The sequence below is a fragment of the Heptranchias perlo genome, chromosome 9 (assembly GCF_035084215.1).
Source record: "Heptranchias perlo isolate sHepPer1 chromosome 9, sHepPer1.hap1, whole genome shotgun sequence".
NCBI lineage: Eukaryota > Metazoa > Chordata > Chondrichthyes > Hexanchiformes > Hexanchidae > Heptranchias > Heptranchias perlo.
In genome coordinates this window covers 70,793,575-70,819,008 of record NC_090333.1, presented here as the reverse complement: position 1 = coordinate 70,819,008, position 25,434 = coordinate 70,793,575, and the positions used below count along the sequence as shown (strand labels likewise).

Sequence of the window (25,434 nt, the reverse complement as noted above, 5' to 3'; positions counted from 1 at the left end):
ACTCAGTGCTGTCAGGTTGGGGCAGTGTCTGGGACTGTTACTGTCCCTGTACTCAGTGCTGTCAGGTTAGGGCAGTGCCTGGGACTGTTACTGTCCCTGTACTCAGTGCTGTCAGGTTAGGGCAGTGTCTGGGACTGTTACTGTCCCTGTACTCAGTGCTGTCAGGTTAGGGCAGTGCCTGGGACTGTTACTGTCCCTGTCCCTGTACTCAGTGCTGTCAGGTTAGGGCAGTGTCTGGGACTGTCCCTGTCCCTGTACTCAGTGCTGTCAGGTTAGGGCAGTGCCTGGGACTGTCCCTGTCCCTGTACTCAGTGCTGTCAGGTTAGGGCAGTGCCTGGGACTGTTACTGTCCCTGTACTCAGTGCTGTCAGGTTAGGGCAGTGTCTGGGACTGTTACTGTCCCTGTACTCAGTGCTGTCAGGTTGGGGCAGTGTCTGGGACTGTTACTGTCCCTGTACTCAGTGCTGTCAGGTTGGGGCAGTGTCTGGGACTGTTACTGTCCCTGTACTCAGTGCTGTCAGGTTAGGGCAGTGCCTGGGACTGTCCCTGTCCCTGTACTCAGTGCTGTCAGGTTAGGGCAGTGCCTGGGACTGTTACTGTCCCTGTACTCAGTGCTGTCAGGTTAGGGCAGTGTCTGGGACTGTTACTGTCCCTGTCCTCAGTGCTGTCAGGTTAGGGCAGTGCCTGGGACTGTTACTGTCCCTGTACTCAGTGCTGTCAGGTTCGGGCAGTGTCTGGGACTGTTACTGTCCCTGTACTCAGTGCTGTCAGGTTAGGGCAGTGTCTCGGACTGTTACTGTCCCTGTCCCTGTACTCAGTGCTGTCAGGTTAGGGCAGTGCCTGGGACTGTCCCTGTCCCTGTACTCAGTGCTGTCAGGTTAGGGCAGTGCCTGGGACTGTTACTGTCCCTGTACTCAGTGCTGTCAGGTTAGGGCAGTGCCTGGGACTGTCCCTGTCCCTGTACTCAGTGCTGTCAGGTTAGGGCAGTGCCTGGGACTGTTACTGTCCCTGTACTCAGTGCTGTCAGGTTAGGGCAGTGTCTGGGACTGTTACTGTCCCTGTCCTCAGTGCTGTCAGGTTAGGGCAATGCCTGGGACTGTTACTGTCCCTGTACTCAGTGCTGTCAGGTTAGGGCAGTGCCTGGGACTGTTACTGTCCCTGTACTCAGTGCTGTCAGGTAAGGGCAGTGCCTGGGACTGTTACTGTCCCTGTACTCAGTGCTGTCAGGTTAGGGCAGTGCCTGGGACTGTTACTGTCCCTGTACTCAGTGCTGTCAGGTTAGGGCAGTGCCTGGGACTGTTACTGTCCCTGTACTCAGTGCTGTCAGGTAAGGGCAGTGTCTGGGACTGTTACTGTCCCTGTACTCAGTGCTGTCAGGTTAGGGCAGTGCCTGGGACTGTTACTGTCCCTGTACTCAGTGCTGTCAGGTTAGGGCAGTGCCTGGGACTGTTACTGTCCCTGTACTCAGTGCTGTCAGGTTAGGGCAGTGTCTGGGACTGTCCCTGTCCCTGTACTCAGTGCTGTCAGGTTAGGGCAGTGCCTGGGACTGTTACTGTCCCTGTACTCAGTGCTGTCAGGTTAGGGCAGTGCCTGGGACTGTTACTGTCCCTGTACTCAGTGCTGTCAGGTTAGGGCAGTGTCTGGGACTGTTACTGTCCCTGTACTCAGTGCTGTCAGGTTAGGGCAGTGTCTGGGACTGTCCCTGTCCCTGTACTCAGTGCTGTCAGGTTAGGGCAGTGTCTGGGACTGTCCCTGTCCCTGTACTCAGTGCTGTCAGGTTAGGGCAGTGTCTGGGACTGTCCCTGTCCCTGTACTCAGTGCTGTCAGGTTAGGGCAGTGTCTGGAACTGTTACTGTCCCTGTACTCAGTGCTGTCAGGTTAGGGCAGTGCCTGGGACTGTCCTTGTCCCTGTACTCAGTGCTGTCAGGTTAGGGCAATGCCTGGGACTATGGCATAAACATTTGGAAGGGAGGGGGCGAGTTGTTCCTGACTGGCTGTGAAGTTTGTGCTGATACAGGAGAGCTGTGGCCTAGGGGAAAAGAAGTGGTGTAGCAGGCAATACAAGAGGTTTAGGTGTACAGTACGTGAGCACATTTCAGGACAGTAACAGTTCCAGACACTGCCCTAACCTGACAGCACTGAGTACAGCCACAATATGGCCTTGTCCAACCTGACGTTAAGTAGCACCCAGAGGATGGTTCAGGAGCAATCTTGGCAGGAGCCTTGATGCATACCACCTGGCCATGGGTAGGGTAGGTAGGCCCAAGAGACTCCTTCTAGAACATTGCTCTTGAAAAGATGGAGCCTCACAATCAACAGAGGAAAAAAAACTTGCAAAACAAATGTCAGATAGGTGGTGTAACAGAATGCTTGTTCTTCGTGACTGCGACATGTGCAAGCAGTAAGAGTTCATGAAGCTACCAGGTCTTTGTGAAGTGGAGAATTGGGAGAGAATGGGTTGAGCTTTTCTTGGATTACTGAAGCTTTAGCGAGGCAGCAGGTGGCTGCAGTGAGGACGCAGGCTGCCGCTTATCTGGTGCAGCCTTCTTCAGCCTTGTGTTCGGGGGAGGGGAGGGGAGCGCGAGGGCGGCTGGTGAACATGGCACGTGGAGCTGGGCTCTCCCCAGGGGAGAGTGTTTGAAGCGTGCCGTTTATCTCTGATCCTTCAGGGTCAATGAAGCATGAAATCCTACCATTTGTAAAGTGTCAGTACAATTAATTTCCCCCCCTCTTTGCAAACTCTCTAATGACAGTTGGGATCTTTGAGGGTTTTATTGGCCAGTATAGTCTCCTGAGGGAGCTGTTCACAAACCTTTTATTTCAGGAACTAAATAGAGAGCAGATTACCCACCGAATGAAACAGGTTACTGAGTGTTTACTCAAAACTCTCCCACTTGACCGACTGGGCTGAAATTCAAATCTATCGTCAAAACAAACCTCTGCACATGAGAAAAAGCTCTCCCGATATCCATTAATGAACCATTGCAGAAAAGGAACGTTTATTTGTTCCTATATCAGCCAGTCAATCGTGCTCCCCAGTTCTGATGTTCAGTGGAGTTAATGATGTCTACAGCGCATGCCCTCCGTGAGGCCTCACTCAGCGTTAGCCTTTCACTCAAGTCTCGTGCGTGCAGTTACAACCCTAGATCTGACACGAATACCGTCTATGACCGCATGCCCCCCCTCTCTCTTCCCCCCCCCCCCCCATCCCCATGGTGTGACCCAAGGTGAAGGAGAGCAAGGAGACATGGCAGCAAGACAAAAACGGGGGTGAAGTAAAAAAAACAGATGAACTGGAAGTGCTAAAGAGAAAAGGGCAGCTGATTCTAATCAGACCAAAGGCAGTAAAAAGAAAGAAAGCCTTGACTTTCTATAGCGCCTTTCACAACCTCAGGGCATCCCAAAGCGCTTTACTGTCAGTGAAGTACTTTTGAAGTGTAGTCACCGTCATAACGTACGAAACGCGGCAGCCAATTTGAGCACAGCAAGCTCCAGAACTGTGTTCTGGAATTTAGTAGATTAAGGGGTGATTTGATTGAAATTTTCAAGATATTAAGGGGAACTGATAGGGTAGATAGAGAGAAACTATTTCCGCTGTTTGGGGAGTCTAGGATTAGGGGACATAGCCTAAAAATTAGAGTCAGGACTTTCAGGAAGTTAGAAAACACTTCTACACGCAATGGATGGTCGAAGTTTGGAACTCTCTTCCACAAACGGCAGTTGATGCTAGCTCAATTATTAATTTTAAATCAGAGATTGATAGATTTTTGTTAGCCCCATATCCTTAATACCTTTGGTTAAGGCGGGTATATGGAGTTAGGTCACAGATCAGCCATGATCTCATTGAATGGCGGAATAGGCTTGAGGGGCTAAATGGCCTACTCCTGTTCCTATGTTCCCACAAATAGCAATGTGTTAATGACCAGATCATCTGTTTTTAGGTGTTGGTTGAGGGATAAATATTGGCCAGAACTCCCCTGCTCTTCTTTGAATAGTGCCATGGGATATTTTACATCCACCTGAGAGGGCAGCCAATGCATTGGCACTCCCTCAGTACTGCACTGGAGTGTCAGCTTAGATTATGTGCTTAAGTCTCTGGACTGGGACTCTGAACCCATGACCTTCTGACTCTGAAGCGAGAGTGCTACCACTGAGCCACGTCTGAACACATAATACACTTACCCCTTCATGCCCTGCCTAACGTCTTCCATCACCCACTGTGTCCCTCTCATTATTATCTCATGACCCATCTCATGCCATGTGCTGGTGCACCTCCCCTTTTCTCCTCCTGCATGATTGTGCCATCCTTACCTGAAGCTGCATATCGAATGTCGAAAGATGGGGGACTGGTGGGAGGAACCAGCTGGACCTGTAACACCTAATGCCTGCCATATAATGAACCGACTCTCTCACAGATCTCTTCAGTTAATACTGTCGTGCTAAATCTTTGTCAGACATATCACTTGTTCAGAGGCGTTAAATGGCAAATAAAATAAGTCAGAGATCCATGCAGAATTTTGTTCTTGTCCCTAGCCAGCCCTTTCAGGCAGCTTGTGATGGGATTGAAAGTGACTGACGTCTTTCATTGATGTGTTCAATTAGGGTCAAAGTACCAAATAGGTCAAGTACAGCAGAGCTTAATTAAATATTCCTGGTGTTCTCTTATTTCCTGAGGACACTTAACTTGTCCAATCTCATTTCCAACATGTTAACAAAATAAAGGCTCTTGGTGAGAGGCCCTTGCTGGTGCTGAGCTTTTAGTGACTGGCGGGCTGTGTCACAGCTTTGCTACCCCCGTTTGCTCGTCTATCGGGATTTCAGCCAAAACTATTTCCTCTGTGGGGGAGTCCAGAACAAGGGGACATAATCTTAAATTTAGAACTAGGCCTTTCATGGGTGATGTCAGGAAGCATTTCTTCACACAAAGGGTAGTGGAAATCTGGAACTGTCTCACCCAAAAAGCTGTTGAGGCTGGGGGTCAATTGAAAATTTGAGAACTGAGATTGATCGATTTTTGTTAGACAAAGGGTATTAAAGGGTTACAGAACCATGGTGGGTAGATGGAGTTAAGATACAGATCAGCCATGATCTAATTGAATGGCGGAACAGGCTCGAGGGGCTGAATGGCCTACTCCTGTTCCTATGGTGGGGTGGGAGGGGGGGTTTGCTGGGGAGGTCGCTGAGGGAAGGTGAGGTGCTCTTTTTTAGCAGGAGGAAAAGCCAATGTTTGAACTGTTTTATGCTCCCTTCTGGCAGCCAGTGTGGTGGTGGCTTAGGCCTGGGCGTGAATCACCTGCCCTCCCTTTTTGGAATGGGAAGTGGGGCTGGAGAAATAGAAATCATAGAAAATTTATAGCGCAGAAGGTGGCCATTCGGCCCATCGTGTCCGCGCTGCCCGAAAATGAGCTACCCAGCCAAAACCCACTTTCCTGCACTTGGTCCGTAGCCCTGCAGTTCATGGCTCTTCAGGTGAACATCCAGGTATTTTTTTAATGAGTTGAGGGTTTCTGCCTCTACCACCCTCTCAGGCAGTGAATTCCAGACCCCCACCACCCTCTGGGTGAAACAATTTCTCCTCAGCTCCCCTCTAATCCTTCTACCAATCACTTTAAATCTAATAGAAATCACCGTAGAAAGATCTAATGAGAACAGGGGAGTAAAACTGCCAACAGAAGAGGAAAACACATCAAATAAAGCAAGTCTTTACAGTGCCAATGGGAGAATTTTCCTCACCCCATCTCTTCTAAAGACATTGCCCCCCTCCCTCCCCCTCCCCCACCTTACTGTACTTCACCCATGTGAGCCTGCACTTTGGGTACTGGCTGTTTGACGTCATAGCTCAGGCCTGACCTCATCCAAACACACACATTCACACTCATATACTCATACTCTCACACTCACACTCACGTACTCACACTCACACTCACGTACTCACACTCATACACTCATACACACACCCCCACACACACACACACCTTCCAACAGGGATTATCGTGTAGTGGCGGTCCCGGCTCACACCAAAAAAAATTAAAACTGAGCACCACAGGCACAAAAAGCATATTACAAGAGATGTCGCAACTTCAGATACAGCTCGGCCTTTACCCAGCATCTGGCTAATGCTATTTCCAGGTCTGATCCTGACATCGAATGGCAAAACTGGAAAAAATGTTTTCTAGCACTGAATGAGCGCAAATGTCCCCCGATTTTTAAAGTATATCGTCAAACCAAAAGGTTCTTAATCTGCAGCCTGTGCTGTTGGAGCTGGGATTTCCTAGAACTACCGGACTGGGGCTCGGGCCCTAACTTCAGTGACCCTCAAGTGGTAGTCATGGTACCACAACACTGAGAGTAAAATCGGGCAGCCGATCTGATCCCTTAGGTTTCCCGCTGGGGGTGGGTTAGGTTAAAATGACCCTTCACCCTGCCCCCCCCCCCCTCGTCTTGAAGTCCTGTCTCGCACGCACAAGGCCTAAGAGGATTTAGTTGCGCGGCCCTGCGGGGAATAGAGAGGTCGCGCCCTTGAAAAGGAAGCAACTGCCAACAAAGATCATGAACTTTACTTTGAAGGTGACCTGTCGATGCAGCTGATGGGCTAAATGCGGGTGGTTTGTTAGTCAGGAAGGACCTACAAGCATCGCATTTGCATTGATTATCCAAATGCATCACTGGGACTTGCAGTCTCCTGGCTTTCAGACTCCAGCTGCAACTACACTCCGCTCCAGCAATCCCAGTGAGTACAACAGTTGGGGCAGGTTGGCTGCTTCTGTTATTTGTCCCCGTTAAATGCAAAGACTTGAGCTTGTGGCAGGGTTCGTTTGGCCAGGAACCAAGGGAGTGATACAAGACTTCCAGTGTCATGAAGGGCATATTGGACTCTGGGGAGAAGGAAGCAGCTGTAGCTTCGCCCCTTTGTAAAGGGAAGGGGGGCTGGATTAAACACTCTGGGGTGGGAGGGGGGCGGTGAGGAGCGGACACAGGACATCATGTGTGGGTAGTAAATAGAATAGAACCGTATATCAACAGAGAGAATATAGTGGAAATGTGGGTCCCCCGGGGCAATGGATTTATTCATGAGCATTAGGAAAATTCATGAGGAAGTTAAGACCGAATAAAATGGGAATTGTGTTGTTTGAAGAGGGGATTTTTACACCATTTGAGGGCTGCAATAAATTTTCCATTTGTCTGTCTTCCTGTTGTGTGTTTTATAATATACACACACACACACACACGCACACGCGCACAAACAGGGTCTCTTGCAGTAACTCAGCAGTTAATACTAACTTTTTATACATGTTTAAGATATAGGCCCTGAAATCTCACAGGGGTTCTCCTGTAACTAAAAGGGGGCCGTTTCCCCAGGAGTTACGGCAGGAGATCTCTGGAAACCCCTGCGGAATTTCAGGCCCTCCATCCGTAATTGGTTCTGTGCTGGAATTTATCTTTTCAGTTTTGTGAACTGGGTCGGTGCCCTGATGAGTTTGAGGATGAGGTGGTGCAGCATTATCCAACCGACTGCAAAGTAGATTGGCACAGTTCAAGTTAGAAAGAAAAAGAAAGATTTGAATTTCTATAGCAGCTTTCACAACCTCAGGACGTCCCAAAGCACTTCACAACCAATGAAGTACTTTTGAGGTGTGGTCACTGCTGTAATGTAGGAAATACATTAGCCAATTTGTGCACAGCAAGGTCCCACAAACAGTGATGAGATAATCACCAGGTCGTCTGTTTTTTTAGTGATGTTGGTTGAGAGATAAATATTGTCCCAGGACACCAGGAGAGCTCCCCTGCTCTTCTTCGAAATAGCGCCATGGCATCTTTTACATCCACCTGAGAGGGAAGACTGGGCCTCGGTTTAACGTCTCATCCGAAAGACGGCACCTCCAACAGTGCAGCATTTCCTCAGTCCTGCAGTAGAGTGCCAGCCTGGATTATCAGCTCAAGTCTCAGTGAACCCACTGAGCCTTTAGACTCAGAGGCGAGAGTGCTACCATTGAGCCATGGCTGCCAACTAAGCAAGTACCCAATCTCAAACGATGCCACCTTGGGGACAGCCTCACTGCATGGGAGTTGCCAAGCAGAGAGACGCTCGCCATACCAGGTGTCGAGCACTGGGGAAAGAAAGGGGGGGAAAAGAATCGGGAATCCACTGCCAGCCATTTTCTACCCGCTAAGTCTCCCTGGTATTGGTGCAGTTCATTTCATTACCAGGGACTGTTACTTTGAAATGAGGATCTGTGACGTCTTTTGTTGCAGAATCTTCATTAAAAGTGTTCGGCACACATTTTGTAATGGGGAGAAGGAGAAGCCGTGGGTCAGTATGATGTCCCACAGACAGCGTGATAATGTATATCAATGCTGTTGACATCACTGCAATCTACAAACACAAAGACTTGAAACATAGGAGTAGGCCATTCAGCCCCCTCAAGCCTGCTCAGCCACTCAATTAAATTGGTGCTTTTTCATTAGAACAATGCACCAATAGAAATGTTTAAAATTGTGACGGATGGGACAGGGTATATCAAAGCAGATTGTTTCCAGTACTTGTGGGGTCTGGAATGAGGGAGCTTAAATACCAGATTAAATGTAAGAGATCAGAGGGCAGGAGAAACTTCTTTACAACAGAGAGTTGTGAGGCTGTGGAATTCACTGCCAGGGCTGGTGGTTGAGGCAGAAACTGTGTCAACATTCAAGATTAGATTGGATCGGAGGACGAAGGAAAAGGAGATGAAGGGAAATGGGAACAGGGTGGGTAAACGTGATCAGGATTATTTACTCACGTGGAGGGTAAATGCCGACACGTACTAGTTGGGCTGAATGGCCTAGCTCTGTGTTATAACGTCTGTATTTCTACGTATGTGTGTTTGTAAAACAAACAAAAGACGGTTTGGCCAACAAGTCTTATTGACGAAAACGCTGCCCCTTTAAGTGCGCAGGATTTCATACAATAGCCGGAAGCTACAAAGTCATTTGTTGAGCGTTCGAATAACTGCGGGGTTTTATTCAGTAGTTGGGAGCAGCAGATGGCTTCAGCCGAACAGGCAGTCAAGAGGCCGGTGTGATTTGAAACTCTTGTCTTGCTGGTAACCCATTAATGGAGTGTCCAGTCAATCTGCCTCGTTAGCAGTAGAGCTTTTAACTGTTCAGCCATCCATCAAGGAACCCTGAGCAGTTGAGCTCCGAAGTCTCGGCAGACTCACTATCCCTGTGCGCTTCACTGCAGCTTGTTATCTGGCGGTGTCCCAAGTGCCACATTATGGTGAGGGTCGGCTGTCACTGTACTTGTCTACTTGTCTCTCTGCCTTCGTCATCAGAAGTCGCAGTAATTAAAATACATCGACTGGCAAAGGGAGCAGTAAAATCCGACAACTTTTAACTTGGGCAAAGGAAGTTGACCTGCCAGGAACGGTGGCAGGATTCACTCCACCAGGTAACTCCGCCAGGCGGTATCACAAAGGGCGTTACAGTGAGGGGCACGATCTCGCGGCCCTGTGTTTATATCCTGCTCCCCAGTGAGGAACTCATGGACCGCATGTTGCATCCTGCTCTTGGAGGGCACCGCGACCTGACAGCCCGGTAGCTGCTCATAGCGATGCAGAGCTGGCACCCCCCCCCAAGATTGACTGCCAGCCCCCGTGCCACTGTACAATCCGGCCACGCTGAGCTCTGTGTCTCAATGCTTCAGAGCTCCGCTCGGGGCCGTCCAATGAGCAGTTAATTTCAATGCTGATCAAGAGCTGTTGGGGGACAGTTCACTTGTCTGCTAATATTAAGTTGAGAAAGTTCCCGTGTCATTCAGGCGAGCTTTTAAATTCCACTTTGTGCCAATTCCACTTATACCACAGGCTGTGTGACACTAGCTCCTTTAAACACTGCTTCACACCACTTCCAGTTATGCTTTCTGTCCACACAGTGGTGAAACCATTTTGTATCGATGCAAAGAGGGTGAAATTCTTCTTTTACCAAAAGAACAGGAAATAGCACATTTATCCTCTGCTTTAACGACACGCAAATAAAATCGCATTCTTAGAAACCGTACTTTTCAAAGCCGCCTGTTATCACTGGGTCGTCGATCATAGGGAAAAGACAGATATTCTCCCATGTTTTATTGAGAGGAATTTCAGCTCAAAGTGGGCTAGACCAGCTGCATTCAGGAAAACCAGGTCTGCATGCGGCACTATAAAAATACTTCCCTGAATGTGGAGCCGGGAGGGGTAGAAATCCCGGCTCCACTGCAGTCCCGTATTCCGGTCACCTCCCTTCCTTCCACTTTTTCATCCAGTGATAAGATTCAACACACCCCAGGCCTGGTGTGGCCTGAGGCAAAGGAGCTGAATTTACTGAATTTCTGGGGGGATGTTGATTTTAGTGTGGAGCGTACATCAGGCAGAGGGATGGGGGGTGACTGCTTTGCCCACCCGATGACATCAACGGGAGACCCCATTGATTTTCATAGTTGAACCTCATTCAGGTGTTAGCTGTGGCCCAGTGGTAGCACTCTCGACTCTGAGTCCCACTCCAGGGACTTGAGCACAAGATCCAGGCTGACACTCCAGTGCAGTACCAAGGGAGTGCTGAACTGTCTTTCAGATGAGACGTTAAACCGAGGTCCCATCTGCCTTCTCAGGTGGACGTAAAAGACCCCATGGCACTATTCGAAGAACAGCAGGAGAGTTCTCCCTGGTGTACCGGCCAATATTTATCCCACAACCAACATCACTAAAACAGATTATCTGGTCAGTATCACATTGCTATTTGTGGGATCTCGCTGTGCGCAAAATGGCTGTCGTGTTTCGTACATTACAACAGCGAATACACTTCAAAAGTACTTCATTGGTTGTAAAGCGCTTTGGGACATCCTGAGGTCATGAAAGGCGCTATATAAATGCAAGTCTTTCTTTTCTCATTTTGGCCAGCTGCCGGTGCTAATGGCTCTGGTTATGGGCAATTTGCCGTTTGGGAAAGCGGGATATTTGGCAGGGCAGACATTGCAGCAGGACCTTAAAGGGGAGGGCTGGATAGATTGGGGAAGGGGAGGTGGGCTTCAACAGAGCAGTGTGGTAGAAAGTTAAAGAGCGCACCAGCATCAGGCTCAAAACCCGGCAAAAAGATGGAAAAACGAGTGCCAGATCTGCTTCCAGCTTTCCCTCACTGCAGCTAATGATCCCTTTAAGTAGCGTTGGAAATGGCCGTCTTACAACCTGTGCCGCCTATGGTTTGTGGATGGGTTGAGCAGGAAGCGGGGGAAGTGCTGATTGACATGAAAATCACACCACGTCATTTGACGACTCCCATTTCATTAGTTTCCCCTCCCACCTGTTTCAGGCAGGAGTGATGGTGACTTAAATCGACATCCGCCCAAAAATTGGGATGGGGTGGGGGGTCCTCTGGCGGTAAGTAGGCAGTTTTCTTTCCCCCAATTTTCATCCTGCTGCCACTCCGTGTATGCCTGAAAACAAGGCAGTAGCGAGACAACAACTGTCCCTGTGTCACGTTTGTTTTTCACACTCTATATGGGTGAGACTGCAGTACATCTTGGAACCAGATTTCAACACAGTCTTGTGCTGTGGGCTGAAACGTGTGAGGCACCGAGCTGGGACTGGCCAAACTCACTTCACTCAGAGGCCTTGTTAGCCATCGCAGGTAATGATTCATTCCATCCATCTTGGCTGAATATGAGGCCAGCTCTCAGAGAATCAGGAGGCTTGTGTTCTCACGTAGAAGTACATAGAATCTACAGCACAGAAACAGGCCATTCGGCCCAACTGGTCCATGCCAGTGATTGTACAACGAACGGGTCTCCTCCAGTCTAATCACCTCGTCCCACCCTGCCCCCATAGCCCTCTCCCTTGCGTATGTAACAAGTCTCCCCTCCCCTTAAATGCATCAGTGCTATCTGCTTCACCCACTCCACATTTTCACCACTCTGTGTAAAGATATTTGCACACATCCTATCAAACCCGTTCATAATTTTAAAGTCCTCTATCAGGTCTCCTCTTAGTCTTCTCTTTCCTAGAGAAAAGAGCTAAAAAACCTATTCAGTCTTTCCTGATAGTGGCGTTCTTTCAATTCTGGTACTATCCTTATAAATCTTTTTCACACTTTCTCCAGTGCTACAATATCCCTTTTGTTGTACGGAGACCAGAACTGCCATCAGTACTCTAGTTGTGGTCTAACCAAGGTTTCAGGTACATTTAACATTACCTCCCTGCGTTTGTATTCTATTCCTCTAGAAATTATTCTCATTCCTTCCTTCCCTCCTGCTTTTTAGTCTCCCTTCACCATGACACCGGCCAAAATGCTATGGAGGTGGCTTTTTTCCAGGCCACTGTTCATTCACTCTTTTACCAGCAAGAAGGAGATTGATGAGCCCAGTGCTCCCACCCCCAACCAGAGGTACTCAGTCACCTCTCAGTGCTTCCTCCCATGCAACACAGCCATGGTCTGGAACCATGGATGCAAACCCCTATGTCCTACCACTCTCCGCACAGTATGTTGGAATTGCAATGCATGACAATGTTGCCTCTGAATTTCACATTGTACATTCAATTGAATTTTCTTTTTTTTGTTCTTCCTATTCCCCTTAGGTGCATTAAGTGAGGATCCAAAATTCCCAAAGCTTCAATGGCCACCTCCGGATATGTGTGCGGAATGTCACAGTGAGGTCAACGGTGAGCATGTGTGGATTACAGATGCGGTGCTGAAATTTCTCAAGTTCCATTATTCTCCAGAGAACATAGACTACAATTACCTGGAAGGGGAGCAGGAGCTACTGAAGAAACAAAAAGCGAAGGAAGAAATTCCGCCGGACCAGGGGAAGGATGGCCCAAAAGAAGAGGAGAAAGAAGATGAAGGCGGGGAAGAGGATGAGGAAGAAGAAAGAAATGAGGAACCGCCAACAAGAAATGATGAACAACGGGAAATCATCAAAACCATAACGGGTATAAGAAGAGACGGGAGGCAAAAGAGGACCTTTATTAAGGGGAAACGTACACCCAGGACAGAAGAAGATGATATTGTGGACCTGGATTCTTTTGTGAATGAGCAATACAAAAGCCAAGCTTTGAAGGCCAAGGCTGAAAATGAGAGAGCCAGCCTCGTGAAGGAGGGAAACCACGGACCACAACTACACCTACAGTCCATCGATGACTCTGACTCACTTGACTACACAGCGCTTCAGGAGAGGCTGCAAAAGCGGGGGATTGGGAGCAGATACCAAGCCGAGCCCAGGAAACAGAATTGGCTGGGCCTGCTGGGAATGAGCTTCTCCCGCACGGATATCAGCCTGTGCGTGCTGCTCTACTTCCTGTCCTCCCTGTGCCTCCTGTCCATGTACCTCTATTTCAAAATGAGGTTTCGTTGGCGGAAATGGAAAAATGGATTTGCGTCGGCTTGAGCTGGAGTTGAATAAAGCACGGAAAAGAAATGATGGAATGAATGCAGGGACTATGTAGGCCGCAGGGAGTGCAATGATATTTTTTTTCCCTCTCAGATTAACCCTTTATAGACCAAGAAGCCCTTGACTGAAAAAACAATTTAAAATATCACTCAGCTGTTACCCTGGTTGGGGCAAACACCATTCTCATTGGGTCACTTGCAAATGGACGATTCTGGTCACATTTGGCTACAAAATAAGAATCATCAGATTTGGAACATTTCAGCTTAATCTCTCTTGCCCGTCCAAAAAAAAAAGTTAACTGAGATCAGGGTCAATGTCTGTGATAATATTCCAGTGCTGTTTTAAGGGACTTGTGTTTGAGAGAGTGCTTTGGGACACTAGACTCTACCATGCTTAACCCTGATAATTTCACCTAAATGCAATCCGATAAACCTGTCGTTTGAATGCCCATCCTAAAGAGGGATGTGTGGGGCCTGATTTTGCTGTTCCTGCACCTGAGCATGTTGGATCACCTGGGTGAAGGGCATATGGTAAAATCGGGCAAGAAGGATCACCGACCCAAAAGGGAGATAGGGTATCTAGGGTACGTCACATCCCAAACTGCAGTAAGCTGTATTTTTCGAGTGGCCGTATTGGAACATTTCCAAAGATCCAACCTAGATCCTACCTTGGAAACATCCTTATTTGAAAGTATGGTGAACTGTATGGATGCTCCCACACGTGTAGCATGTTTGGTACCTCTGATTTCACACCACGGAGTGCTTATCAAAGGAAGCTCAATTAAGAGCCCAATACGACCTCACACCGACTGCAAACTTCTCAACCTGCACAGTGTGATACCAGGTAGACGTTGAGACTTCAAAGCCTGTGGGACGGTCTTAGCTTGTGGGGAGCACAGGTTTGGGCTGGAAGGAATTAAATAGTTGTTGGCGATGAGCCAGGCTTGGAACAAAATGTTAGGCCATTAAATAAGGCACCGTCTTCAAAGAGTGATTTTTTTTTTGTTTGTTTGTTTTTTGAAAGGGTGCAACAGAGGTTGGCATAACTCATGCTGAGATCACATCACCTCATTCACATGAGCGTCATCACCACAAAAAAACAGTACGTTCCCCCATCTCTTGCCTGGCACCTTGTCCTGATAGATCAGTGACTGTAGTGTATAGGGGAGGGGAGAGGAGGCAGGTGTGATTTTTTTTTTCCAGGTCCATTTATCACAGTGACAGGTGTCAGCTGTGGCTCAGTTGGCAGCACTCTCACCTTTGAGTCAGAAGGTTGTGGGTTCAAATCCCACTTCAGAGACTTGAGCACATAATCCAGGCTGACAATCCAGCGCAGTACTGAGGGAGTGCTGCACTGTTGGAGGTGCCGTCCATCGAATGAGACATTAAACCGAGGCCCCATCTGCCCCCTCAGGTGAACGTAAAAGATCCCATGGAGCTATTTCGAAGAAGAGCAGGGGAGTTCTCCCCGGTGTCCCGGCCAATATTTATCCCTCAACCAACATCACTAAAACAGATTATCTGGTTGTTATTTCATTGCTGTTTGTGGGACCTTGCTGCGTGCAAATTGGCTGCCGTGTTGCCTACATTACAACAATGACTAAACTTCAAAAAGTAATTAATTGGGTGTAAAGCAATTTTGGATGCCTTGAGGCCATGAAAGGCGCTATATAAATGCAAATCTTTTCTTCTGACAGGAGTAATGGTGCAGTTAATGGCTTTAATGCTTCCCCGCTCCCCAACAGGAGTTTATCAAACTCTTTCTAATGGTGACAGTGTCCATTTCAGGGCACAAAACCAAGCAACCCACACCCTCACCTCCCTCCCCACACGTTCTGAAGGCCCCGGCAGCCATCACCAAATTGACTGCGACAACACAACTCAAAGATTCCTTTCCTTGCAGCTTTGAGTTAAGAAGATAATCTTATGTTTTGGAGGTCCGGTTATCCCTGTTTAAATACAGTTTCAGCAGATACAGAAAATGAAAGAGAAAGCCAGTGCATCTTTTTTTTTTAAGCAAAGCAGGTGGGGGTGGGGGGCGGTGGTGTCTCTCAAACCGGAATCTACTGCTCATCTTCCAGCGATCGTTTATTGATTGCACCATTACTTCTTTCACAGTGATCAATGAAATTGCACAAAAACAAACATCACATCTTCCTTTGCCCCCACCATCATTTCCTGTTGTCACTAATCTATCAAGGCAGAATGTCAAGTAATCTCCTGTCATGCCTGGGAGAGGTACCTTTTTTGATTTTTCTTTTTGTTAAGTATTAAACACGGGGGTTAAGATAATGGATTTTTAATTTCTTTTGTTTGAGTCGTTTCCCTTGTGGACTTCACTCACAGCTTTTACCTCCCTCCCCACCCAGTAAAGCTGTTGGGATGGATGGGGATGGGGCTTCACAGCGAAATGTTAAGACCCCTGTTCAGCATGGCACTGTTTCGAAAGTTGTATCCAACACCCATGGTGTGTCCCTTTAATGCTTTCCACATTACAACAGTGACTACACTTCAAAAAGTACTTAATTGGCTGTAAAAGCACTTTGGGAGGTCCTGAGGTCATGAAAGACATTCTATAAATGCGAGTTCTTTCTTTTCTTTCTTTTTAAACTGCTTGGACTACAGGCTAAGTGAGCGACTCATGTCCTGTAGCAGTAATGCTGCATTTGTACAGCAGATGTGTGCCATTTATATATTTAGTGTACTTTACTTCTTAGCCAGGGTATGAGAAAATCAGCAGTTTGGCCAGTCCTCGTATAAACTTTGAATTTCTTAAGATGAAAACCCCCCGCCATCTAATTAATTTAGATTCAAATAGGAAAACAGAAAATGCTGGCAATGAACTTCAAGCCGAGGAGCTGGATTGGTTAATGTTTCAGGCGAAGTCCTTCTTCTGAACTCCAGCAGAATCTTAACCAGCCTTTCCTCTTTCAGACTGGTCTACTGTACATGCTGGCCTTCTCTGTGCTTATTTCCACTAGAGTTGCCAACCCTCCGGGACTGTCCTGGAGTCTCCAGGAATTAAAGATTCATCTCCTGGATACTGTTGCGAGCAACCCAGGAGAAAAATCATGGGGGCATTAAAAAAAAATTGTGTTTTTTAAATTTTCTTTGCCCATTTTCGTTTATTAGTCGGAGAAACATTGGGGGTGGGGTGGGGGAGAAGACTGTTTTACCGGGTGGGGCTGTTAGAGGTAGGAGGTCATGTGATGAAACCTCCAGGAATACATGCAACCAGAGTTGGCAACCCTAGTCTCCACCCCTCGTTCTCTCATTGGGGATTTCACACAGACTCTTTAATTAAGGATTGAAAGCTCTCTATGGAAGTGCATGTGCCAGCTCTTTGAAAGAGCTCTCCAATTAGTCCCACTCCCCTGCTCTTTCCCCTTAGCCCTGCAAATTGTTCCTTTTCAAGTATTTATCCAATTCCCTTTTGAAAGTTACTATTGAATCTACTTCCACCATCCTTCCAGACAGCGCATTCTGGATCGTAACAGCGCATTCTGGATCGTAACAGTGCATTCTAGCTCACTTCCCGTTGCTGCTAACACTTTGCCTGTAGAAGCAAGACAACGAAACCCTGTGGGTCTCAGGGGCTACAGAGGTGATATAAATAAAGGCAGAACATGCAGTGAGCAGCATGTCTTCGATTACAGAAGTCCTAGAACATCCTGTCTGCAAAATAACAGAACAAGAGATGGAACTGAAGGAGGGCGTAATGTAAATCTTCCGCTCCGGCCTACAAGTGATTGCTAGCTGAGGCGAACCTTATTTTGCTGTTTGCTGAGCTCTTCCTGCAAGGGAAAGTAGAACTGAGGCAGTAGCTTTTGACGTTTAATTTACTTTTTGAAAGCAAAGTAGGAGGAGGATTATCTCAAATTCTGTCACGAGAGATGATTTGCAGATTGCACAAATGCCATTTTTCATTCTACATTCTGCACACTGGGTAGGAGTATAGCCTAGCAACGTCCTGACAGTACTTACTTGTGCGTGCTCAGAATGTGGTTGCCCCAGAGCCTGTCAATCAAGACTATGCTCCTGCGGTGTGTGTTGGATGCATATTATTCAAGGAAGGATGAAGACTCTACACGATTGGTAGTCTAGCTCTGCTGAGTACCGTGTTGCTGTATTACCCAAAGGATTACAGGCCTGTGCACCCTGGATTTCATTACACCAGGCATTTCATTTGTTGTTGTCATCCTAGCCTTAAAGCACCTTTGTCATCTAGTTGAGTTCATCCAAGTAGACACCAATTCCTGCAGTAGCTCGTGCTGTAAGTGCCCATTTTACTTTTTTCCTCCCATCCCAAATTTTCCACAACACTAAGTGGTAGATTTTAACTATCGGCGGGGGAGTAAGTCGGGTATTAGCGGATCGGCCTATCAGTTGTACACCCTGCCCGACTTTGCTTTAGATTGACTTTAATGGAAGGGAAAACCGAGCGGGATGTCTCTAACGGGCGGCTGATCTGCTACCGCTAGCTTTCCGCCAAGTTAAAATCTACCCTCCGATTTTAGTTGATGTATTGAAATTTTGACAACACGTTATCAAGCAGCAAATTGGTGAACATGGCAAAAGTGTCCTGCAGGACCTTTCGACTTGACAGCAGGATTCCTTTAACAAGGCAGCTGGAGTCATCTGTGTGCTGTGAAATGAGGGTAATGATTAGCTGTGGAGCCCGGTCCACCGGGAGCTGCAGTGACACTCCTCCAAACTAATTTAATTAAGGGCCCTTGACAGCCACACAACAGGGGACTCTCAACTCTCCTTCAAGAACTGCCTGGCACCAACCACCAGAATTCAGCAAAGGCTCATTTAAAAAACGACAGTTAACATAAAGCTTTACCTTAAAGCTGACAGGAGATGTAGCATGGTTGGTGTTTCAGTGCTTTGCGCTTGTGTAGCCCTGATTCAGTGTGTTCTACAGAGGGATGGTGTACTGACCATCTTCCTGATGTGGTGTGATGTGGCTTCCTAGCATGAATGAGGCTGTTCCTTGGGAAAATATCACGCCTTACCGCCACAGTATCTGCCATGATATCCCTATCAGCATCGTGAATCAGTTTAGCCTCTTTGAATATTTCAAAAAGATATATTTTGGGGAGTGAATAATTTTTCAAACTATATATTCAGTTTTCACTCCCAACAGAGTCAGTATTAATAATTTGTAAATAAAATGTTTAATATTTCATTTCACCGTTCCGATCTATATAAGCTATGTAATGGTCCACTTTAAACACTTTTTTACATTTCACTGGTGAAGCCCCTCGACTTGATTTTTGTGTCTCACCATTAATTATGTTGTGTGTGGTTACTTGGGCTACAGGCTGTGGTTTAACGGCGTTGTCCCGACATAAACTCTGAGGGGTTTAATTTCCTCCGGTAGCTCGTAGCTGAACACAATCGGGTAAAATTCCTTTCATGAGCTATTTTAACACATTTCCCAGTGCCTTGCAGGCCTGTATCTGCATGGGAGGTGGGAACTGGAGAAACTAAACCTCTTAGAGTCAAGTACAATTGATATATTACCTGAAACCCAAGATGAGGTTAAGAGTGTGAACACATCTCAATGTTGTATGATGACCAGTACAAGCCACTGCAGATGATGAGTGACAGACAAAAGTGTCATTGAGATTTTTTAAAAATATATTGGCCCAGAAATTGCTCTGAGCAAAGTTGTTTCCCGAGCTTCTGTGAGCTGTGTGAGCAGGGAAAGGATCTCTCGCTCCCCTCAACTAATCACCTTGAGGCATCCTTGACAAGCAGCACAAATTAAGAACCAGGAAGTGTCAGATAGATTAGTAAATTCACTATAAAATTAGTTAGAGAATGCGAAATAAAGATAGGGTAAGATTAAAAGACAGAGATAAAAGAGACAGAAAGAATAAGGAAAAAAACGTAAAATTTTTTAAAAATTTTTAAATGTCCAACAACGATTAATATTGGAAGCGATGTGACTCCACATTTTTAAAAGTTAATTTTCAGTGCCAGAGAGGTTATTTGGCAGTCATTAATACTTACCAAGCTGTAAAAGGTTAGTTTAGGCCTGATATAACCCAATGTACATTTTTTCTGCAACAACTAGTTAGTTTCCAGCTGGGCAGGAGAGCAAGTGCACGCTGGTCCATTTATTCCAGCCGGCGAGATCTCCTTCCCACGCAGCTTTCAAACGAGCAGGGCAAATGGTAGAGCAATTTCCCGATTTCCGTGTTTGACTGCACATGTGCACTCGTCGAAACTTGCTCTTCCATTTTCCCTGAAATAACGCTGAACCCTGTTAGCATCGCCATTATTCTTGAGCAATTTCTGGGCCAATCATTTTATCACCTCCTGACGCACCCCCATCTCTCCACAATTTCCAATTTTAGTATCTGGATGGCATTGTGGCATTTGTTAATGCTGCTAAAAAAAAATTACACTTCTCTCAGAAAGCCCAGCCAAGGTCAGGAGTTCATGTTACTAAACTCCACCCCTCACTCCAAACCTGAATAGCACAGGCTTCCGGTACACCAGCTTACGGTGACAGTGCTGCATTATATTGCTTGGTTTGCTATGATAGTTTGGCATGGTCACGTACGCGAGAAAGGGATATTTCATATTTACTGGTAACTTGGCCTGTTTTTAGCGCAGCTCAGCCTCCCTTCACAAATAGGATTGCCAACTCTGATTGGACATATTACTGGAGATTTCATCATGAGCAACCGCCCCGCCCCCACGTTCCCACCATTGGTCACCTGACACATCCAATCTCGCAGTGCATTGCCTTCGTAAGTCAATTGGAAAGGGAACAGACTCTTCATTAGCTGATTGGATTATTCTTGACTCTCAAACAGCCTTTTACTCATCTCCAATATTTTTATAACTAATAAACAAAGATGTTCAAAGAAAATGAAGAAAAAACAGGCTCTTTTTAATGCCAATACGATTTTTCTCCCGGGTTGCTCACAGCTGCGTCCTGGAGACCTCAGGACAATCCTGGAGGGTTGACAACCCTATTCACAAAGTCGGTGCGATTTTAACGAGTCCTGGGAGGGGTATTCCACAACTCCTCTGAGAAAACTGCTGGGTGGCAATGGAAACATGCAGTCTAAGCAGGATAGAGGTGCAAAGGGAACTCGGGGTACAGATACACAAATCACTAAAAGTAGCGACGCAGGTTAATAAGGCCATAAAAAAGGCAAATCAAGCACTAGGGTTCATTTCTAGAGGGATAAAATTGAAAAACAGAGAAGTTGTGTTAAACTTGTATAGAACCTTGATTAGGCCACACTTGGAGTACTGTGCACAGTTCTGGTCTCCATATTATAGAAAGGATATAGAGGCATTGGAGAAGGTGCAAAAAAGATTCACAAGGATGATACCAGAACTGAAAGGTTATCCTTATGAGGAAAGGCTGAACAGGCTGGGGCTGTTTTCTCCAGAAAAGAGAAGGCTGCGGGGTGACCTGATAGAGGTCTTTAAGGTAATGAAGGGATTTGATAGGGTAGCCGTAGAGAAAATGTTTCCACTTGAACTGAACTCGACTGGAGTACTGTGTACTGTTCTGGCCACCGCACCTTAGAAAGGATATATTGGCCTTGGAAGGAGTGCAGCACAGCTCCCGCCTCCCTTTCACTGCCGGGTTTCCCGACCCCTGGGAAACCCAGCTGGCAGCTGATAATTTAAATTGGGCTCCCAATTGCACTGTGAGAACCTGATTTAAATATGTTAATGAGGTGTCTCGCCTCTCCAAGACAGGGCACTCGCTACCCGCCGCCATCAAAATGGTGGCAGGCGGGTTGGGGTCGCGTTTTGCATATTCTAGGGTTTAACCCCCACCACCACCACCCCGACCTCCTCCCGCCCTTCGTGCGGGCGGGGGTCATTAATATCGAGGACATTGTATCTCAGGATGTGAACTGCAATTACATTGGCTTTATTTCTGTGAAAGAACAGAACACCTTGTCTGTTTCATCATAATCTACTCCATCACCCTCTTTCTTGCCTACATCACATACCTCTATGGTATAAACTGCACTCAGCACATCACCTGCATAATAATAAGAAAAATAGTTTTTAAAAAAATCTCTCGTGAAGCATATATAAAGTAAATAGCTGGCAGGGTGCTTAATGCCGTCATTCAGTTTTAGCAATCTGGTGTACGTAAACTGCTCGAGATTCTGATATTGTTACAACTGCTGTCCTGCAGCTCCCTCGCCCAGCCTTTAAGTACCATCATATTGAACCTTTGGAGGCCTCTATCACATCTGCTTCATAGTAATCACTTTGATTTTCATAAATGAGCCTGTTTAAAGGGGTTCCACCTTCATGTAAAAATGTTTGGCAAACTCTTTTCATTTACAAACATATGAAGCAGTGATTCATTTCGTCACTTGGATGTGCACCTTTTTGTGATAAAGGTGACACATACTATATTTCTTCTGGCTTCTCTCCGTCCCCAAACACTTTCTCACAAAAGTGATGCTCATTTATGAAATGCTGTGTAGTTCTGTACAATCCTCAAATCACCAGTCCTTCAAGATCATAAAATTGCAAATCCATGGGCTTGTATCCAAGAGTCTCCACTCGGGACATACGATTGTTACTAGTTGTGGCAGGTGGAATTCAGTGAGACCAGTTTGAAAATGTTTCCCAAATTATTCCTAGAAATGGGCCCTGTATAATGTTTCTGCTTGTTTACCTGAACTTTGCTGTCATTTAGTACTGGTACTTGTAGCTCCAAAAGTAAAATTGCTTTGATGGTTATGATTTAAGTGGGTTCAATAAATTATTTTTGGTACAAAGTACATTGTTCTCTGTTATTTGTATCCAGTGTACCTGAATGCGCATTATCAAGTATGTGTGTATATGTGTCTACAGGATCTGTGTGTACATGTAAAATGGATGATTTATATAAATATCTATATATTAAAAATCTTACATCTGCATGAATTTCCTGTTTACAAAACGTCACTTCCTGTCGGTATGTTTTTGTCACTTTTATGTCAACTTTTTCCCATTATAAATTCCTATGTCCATATTTATAAGACGTCCTATATAAATCTAACTCTTTTTATAGTGGAAACTGCCCATGTAAATTTGCATTGGTGTAATTACACCCTCCTGCCACTGGTGGCAGTTTTGAGCCTCAATTTTGCATCACTGCACTGCAAGGAAACTCCAATGCTCCAACCAACTCTACTTCTCTGTTGTCAGTTTCACTGTTTAATTATAAATAATATCCAGGACAGAATGTAAAACTTTAAAATGGGCATTGAATGTGTATATATTTTATATCCACATCTTATGAAAAATCTTATATCCAGGTGCCTGATCCAATTATCCCCTGCCCTCTAACATTGCTTCATCTGAAGATTACCCTAGGTTCAGACTCTCAATGTGCAATGCCATGAGAGATTAACTATTATATGTTCTAAATATATAACAAGGAACAAAGTGAACATTGTTGTAAAAAATAAGTTGTATTCTCAGGAAAATGTCAGGGGGCGTACTTGTATGCTGGTGAGTATTGCACATGCAGAGTGTTGAACTTGTGTGGATGCAATGGTGTTTAGGTGTGAAATGTGCTATATAAATGTAAGTTCTTTCTTTACACATGCCTTTAGAAGGTCTTTTGGCCAAAACCCACATGACTTTGCCCTCCTGTGCCATAAGAATGATGCACACACAAGGAACTCTGTGCCTCGTGCTAAATTGGCTTTAGCCACACTGTGGGCTGATCCTGTCTGCAAGAGGAAGGTTATATGAGGTATTGTGAGCAGTGTGTTCAGACAGGCAGTGTGTTCAGACAGGCATCTGTTGCAGGTTGGCCGTGCAGCTTTGCAATGTGGTAAATGAATATCTACCCTTTTATAAATAGAAGTGGAATGAAGAGGAATATAACTGATACAATGGCTAATCTCCCCCTCCTCCTCAATCGGAATCCTAAGGGATCAGATAGTATGAAGTTAACACAGGTTTCCTTATAAATCAAATCATCAATTTCCATAGGTTGTTCTATTGAATATGGGCCCTTATTATTGCATTCCCCACCCCCCCCCCCACCACATTCCATAATGTCAATGACATCATCGTTGTCTGTGCATGAAATCATTACTTTTCCCAGTGCGTTAGTATTATATCATTGATACACTTAAGTACATCCTTGAGGCCGGTGATGATCCTCAGTAAACCTGCTGTTCCATGTATCTCTGAGCCTCCATTCTCAACCTGCCAGCTCTGGAATGTTGCAGGAACTGGGGTAGAGAGAGGGACACAGGTATCTGCACCATGACCCTCAATGAAAGGTCACTGAACACCCATGCATTACGTTATCAACACTGCTTTACTTTCGGATGCCAGGACACTTGCTGTCCCACAGTGCTTCCAAAGGAGATAATAATCCAGGATCGGTATCACAGATGAATCCAAACCAATGGTACCCTGTGTGTTAACATGAACAATACCAGACTGAACTGAATTGAGATTGCATTTAGAAGCTTGCATGCAGCCTGTATGCTGCATCAGATATCCCATCTAAGTCCTCCCTCCCCCTTGTACTCGTGGTCAGTAATTAACAAGGATTTAGACAGCATGTACCAGGCCATCTGGTCACTCTCAGCCAGCTAAATCCTAACAAATTCATTGGGATTATAGTGGCCCAATAATCCAGCCTTCCTTTGAACTGAAAGGGATTTAAAAGGATTTAAACCTACACGATAATAAAGTTTATTAGGACACAATCCTCTTTGTGGTGCGTTCCCTCAGATCGTATCAGAGGGATGAAAGCAAAAAATAAAAGTGAGATACACCTTCGCTTCCAGTTTTTATGGTAGGCTGGTCCACCCTGGAGGACAATTTTTCTTTCCTTGGCCAGTGGGTCAGACCTGTGCCATTCTTCGATCCAGTTAACCTGGAGGGGTGGTACTTTAGGGGAGGTTAAACACTTCATATCATAGAAAAAAAAGCTATCATTTTTGACTATTGTAATCTTATCCATCTCTCCTCCTCTAAAAAGCCTTCTCGAAACCCGTCTCTTTGACCAAGCTTTCGGTCACCCCACCTAATACCTCCCTTCTGGTCTTGGTGCCCATTTACCTCATGCCTATCTGAGAAGCACCGTGGCACATAACACTGTAGATGTTCTTTGAGTTAAAGGTGAAAGTTGTTTAACAAAAAATATGCAGGATAATACAATCATTTTCTTTTACTTTCAGAGGGAGGAATTCATACTGTTATTCCTCCCTAAACCAGAGCTTTTTTAAAATTTAAATTGCTACCATTTTACTGCTTCACATTGGAGAAAATAAATGTCAATAAAAATTTGAAATAAACTTTAGAGAACCATCAATTTTAGACAAATGCTTTTTCTTTTTGCTTTCCCACCCATCCCCTTTCCTCGAAACACCCACACTTGCTGGGATTCAGTCCCACAGCACCAGCAGCCCTCCGGTACCTCAGCCAGTTAGCCGTGCTTTATGTGTGAACCTTGATTGTGAGCATTGGCAGACTCTTCTACCATGGAGGGTATCACAGCTGAGTCCAAACCTACTCTTCATTGAAATCTATCAACAGTAATAAAGAAAGAACTCACATTTATATAGCGCCTTTCACGACCTCAGGATGTCCCAAAGTGCTTTACAGCCAATTAAGTACTTTGGAAGTATAGTTACTGTTGTAATGTAGGGAGTGCCGCAATGTGCACTTTCAGCAGGGTCCCCACAGACAGATGTGCAAACTCCAGCTGATTTTCCATTCTCAAGCCTGGAGGCCAATTATAACATTCAGCCTGGAACATAGGAATAGGAGTAGGACATTCAGCCCTTTGAGCCTGTTCTGCCATTCAATTAGATCATGGGTGGTCTGTATCTTAACTCCATCTACCTGCCTTGGTTCTGTAACCATTAATATCCTTGTCTAACAAAAATAAGAGATCAACTAACAGCACAACTCAGGAATCAAGCCTGGGGCCTTCTGATCTTTGCAGTGGAGTACTACCCCAAGTTATGCTTTGACCCACTAGACTATAAGAGGAGCAGTTTTTCTATATATAGATAAATA

At 45.9% G+C, this 25,434-nt stretch overlaps 1 protein-coding gene across 1 annotated transcript in view; it reads left to right on the top strand.

Moving 5' to 3' along the window:
- qsox1 (quiescin Q6 sulfhydryl oxidase 1) overlaps nucleotides 1-14,389 on the top strand; it is a 119,693-nt gene extending 105,304 nt beyond the window's left edge. The window contains exon 12 of the mRNA XM_067990735.1: nucleotides 12,585-14,389. Coding sequence (XP_067846836.1) covers nucleotides 12,585-13,393 — 809 coding nt within the window. The 3' untranslated portion in view covers nucleotides 13,394-14,389. The remainder of the gene's footprint in view (nucleotides 1-12,584) is intronic.
- The last annotated feature ends 11,045 nt before the right edge of the window (nucleotides 14,390-25,434 follow it).